The sequence below is a fragment of the Parus major genome, chromosome 9, assembly GCF_001522545.3.
Source record: "Parus major isolate Abel chromosome 9, Parus_major1.1, whole genome shotgun sequence".
NCBI lineage: Eukaryota > Metazoa > Chordata > Aves > Passeriformes > Paridae > Parus > Parus major.
In genome coordinates, this window is record NC_031778.1 from 4,544,029 (window position 1) to 4,547,856 (window position 3,828).

The following is a 3,828-nucleotide window of genomic DNA, read 5'->3' on the forward strand; positions in this document are numbered from 1 at the left end:
AAATAAAATAAAATAAAATAAAATAAAATAAAATAAAATAAAATAAAATAAAATAAAATAAAATAAAATAAAATAAAATAAAATAAAATAAAATCAGTGTCACCCCTCTCCAGAGCCAGCAGTGGAGTCTGGGAAAAGATCAGCTCCAAGGGGATCCTGGCCAGCTCCATTGGGAGCAGCATCCCAGACCTATGGAAAACTGGGCACACATCTAGTGGGCAGCAAGAGGGGGTTTTCCCATCCTGGATGTGACCAACATTCCCCTGGCAACTTCAAATGTATGTCTATATATAAATATATATATACATAAAGTCTCTTTTTGAACATAAATATGTCTTATAAAATTTTAAATATTATACAGGAATATTTTGTGTATTTTATGTTGTTTGATATATTCACATAAATGTTTCATATAAACACACATAAATATAGAATCTTAGAATAGTTTGGGTTGGAGCTTTAGAGCTCATCTAGTCCATATATCTCACAGAAAAATATATATTAGAAGTATTTTTTAAATACATATAAAATATATATAAGTACCTTTTATACACTGTCTTTATACATGTAATATGTTTTATTTATATCTCCATAAAAGATACCAAATACTTTAAACACACCACCATACATTATTAATTTGTATCAATACGTAACATACTCTTAAGTTTTAAAATATATCTGGTTTAGGATACAGGACTACTGAATTTTCTGCTCCCCGTGTGCATTTCCAGACACACATGGGGAAGTTCCAGGAGCTTTTCCTGCCAAAGCAACGGGAATTCCTCTCTGCTAATTAAGCAGCTCACTAACGACAAGCAATTATTGATAAGGAAAGCAAAGATGGGGTGTCCAGAGGAAGAACAAAGGGCCTGGATGTTTATCCCAAGCATTAACATCATCAGAATTTCTGGGTTGAAAAACACAGGGAAATGAGTAAATAATCAATAAAGCAAAACCACGCAGAAATTAGAAGGGAATTGATGCTGAAAAGAGAATTATTTACGGGTAATTCCTTTTGAAACAGGAGAAAGTGCCATAAAATCACCCCCAGCAAAGCCACTCGGGCAGGCACTGGCACCGCTCCCCCTCCAGCCACCTTTATCTGGGGCAAAACCACCCGAGTTTGATGCAATGAGGTATTTCTATATAATCATTTAATATTACAGTGATCTCCAGGCTCCCCTCACTGCTCTTCACACCTCCCTTGGGCTTCCCTTTCTCATTTCTGAAAATTATGGCAGAAGCAGAAATTTAAAGGCACCTCTACAACCAAAACCCCCCAAAATTTGACTGGTCTGGGGACAATAACTGGAGCTCTGCTACTTTTTTAATCTCCTCATTTTAATTCAATTCTTGTATAAAGGTCAGCACTGGGCTAGCTGAGTTTTACTTCCTATTTTTCACATTTTAATTTTTTTAAAATGCTCTTTCTTTATATACCTTTGTATGTTCTTTCTTTTCTTTCTTTTCCATTAACATGATTTTTTAAAGATTTTAGGAATACACAACCAATCCTTAAGGGGGAAGATGCTGCTGCTTCTTCCCCCATGGCCACAAAAACAAAATACTCTTGGAGTGGGATTGCTTCAAGCAAATAAAAGTATTCCCTGCTCCTGCTGAGTTTAAAATCAATTTAAAAAGAACTTAAAAATTGAAAATGTTGATAAAAATATAAAGTGATTTTTTTTTTTCCCTTTAATTCCTCAAGGCACAAACTAACATTTACAAGGGAAAAAAACAATTGTGATTTGTTGGATAACTGTTGGATATTTCCTACAATATCCCAGATCATTGGGAAAGCAGCAGAAGGGCTGATTTTATATTTGTGGGAGGTGAATTGATGGACTGGGCAGGATTCAGGCTCCTTCCCACCACTGTCACATTTAATTTCTGCCTTCGGAGAAACAGAAACAACCCCTCTGCCAGCACCTCCCCTCGAGGAATTCCCTTCCCTACTTCACGTGGCCAAATGTCCCAGGGGTTTTCCAGCCAGTTCCTTATCCAAACCTATTTATATGGACACAAATAGATGGATAGCATAGATCTGGATTCGATTTTAATATAAAAATGAAGCATTCCAGGTGTAGTCGGGCACGGAGGGAAGCTCCGGGCACCGGCACCTCCTCACATCCCCGTGACGCAGGAATGCCAAGGGATGAGAGCCAACCCAGCTCGGGTTCTCCAAGCCAAATAACCCCAAATTCATCTCAGTAACAGGAGGGTTTTCACTGTTTCACTCCCTGAAATCGCAGTGTCTCTCCGGGACTCAGCCGCGACCATAAAAATTGGATTTTCTGCAAATTTAAAGGGAGGGGAGGGGAAATAAACATGACCACGTGAGGTTCCGTCCCCTGCCAAAAATCACATTATAAAAATAAAATCTATAATCCACCGAGCCAAGGCACAGCCCCCCAAACTGGGGATATTAATATGAAGCAAGGTAGATTTTTTTTGAGCTGGGCAAAAGAAGATACCGGCTTAAATTAGATCTCGATAATCGGAAGAAATTTGGGAATAGAAAACTTGGAGCCAGCTGAACACAGAGCGATGTATAATAAATCAGTATTTATTTCTGGGCTGCTTAAATGGCTTTTTTTCTAATTTTAAAACTTGGGAGGAAGAGCAGGCGTACCCCAGCCCTGACGGAGAACTTAAAGATGAATTCCTTGTTTACATCCCCTGCTTCATGGTAAAGGTCGAGCCCTGGCTCCATACTATCGCCCCAAACTCTCAATTTCTGGCTCCATCCCTCTTCCAAAGCCACCAGCAGCCCAATGTGAGGTTTAGTTTAGAAGAATCCCACCTGGGCATTTCTGGGGGGCTCGTTTGGATGGGTTTTTTTTGAAGGTAGGGAGCGTGTGATCCCTGCCGAAGACGAAATCCCACTCCGGCACACGTGATGCCGGGCACGAGCCATTCCCCCCCCCCCGGTAAGCCTCAATTACACAACAGCATTTCCAACCCCCCCGTCATTTCCAAATTAATACCCCGGCAGCAATCCCAGACCAAATCCGTATCCCACCTCCCAGCCCAGGCCAAGCCTCCGCGCCAAGAGCCACCAAATTACTCGCCCGGAGCAGCCGATGGGGGTCTTTTTTGTTCCCTTTTATCCCGACACATAACGGGGGCAGGAAATAAACCCCGGGATGAGGCTGCGCCACTGGGTGCCGGGGTTTGTTTTCCCTGTGGAACGCGTGTGTCCATCAGCCCGGCCTCGGGCACCTGATGGAAATGAGAGGGCGCGCTCGCCGCGATGCCTTAAATACAAAACGCTTCGGGTTTGGGGTTCTCCGGCCGGATAAAGGGAGGGTGGGGTGTTTGGAGAGGGAAATTGATTAATTAGTGACTAAAAATAATATCCCTAAAGGTGCGGGTGGCTGCGCTGCTGGGAAAACCTCCGTCCGCGCCGCGGAGAGCGGGAGGAAAGGGGTTTTCTCGTGTTTTCCTGCTAAATAGGCGGCTGTTTTCGCCGGGAGCGGTGGGGAGCGTGGAGCGGGGGGCATCACGGGGGTGCCCACCCGTGGGAACGCGGCCGTGGGCCGGCAGCTCCTTCCCCCCCGCGCCGCGCTCGGGAGCGAAAGTAAAACCGACGGGGCTCCGGCGCCCCCCATCCCCCGCATCCCCGCTCCAGGATCGCCCCCCGTCCTGCTGGGATGGCCACACGGATCGGGGGGAGGCTGGGGGTGAAGGCGCGGGGTTACCTGAGCTTTTTGGGCACGGAATAATCCACTTCCATCACTTTGCCGTGCAGCTCCACTTTCCCTGCGGAGACAGCGGGGCGCTCAGCATCCCCCCGGGATGGGGCAGGACGGCATCCCCCCACCAAAT

At 44.9% G+C, this 3,828-nt stretch overlaps 1 protein-coding gene across 2 annotated transcripts in view; it reads right to left on the bottom strand.

Moving 5' to 3' along the window:
- The window catches only part of IGF2BP2 (insulin like growth factor 2 mRNA binding protein 2), a 22,376-nt gene that overhangs the window by 17,808 nt on the left and 740 nt on the right, over positions 1-3,828 (bottom strand). For both annotated transcript variants that reach the window (XM_015638049.2, XM_015638048.2), the window contains exon 2: positions 3,702-3,762. In XM_015638049.2, coding sequence (XP_015493535.1) covers positions 3,702-3,762 — 61 coding nt within the window. The remainder of the gene's footprint in view (positions 1-3,701; positions 3,763-3,828) is intronic.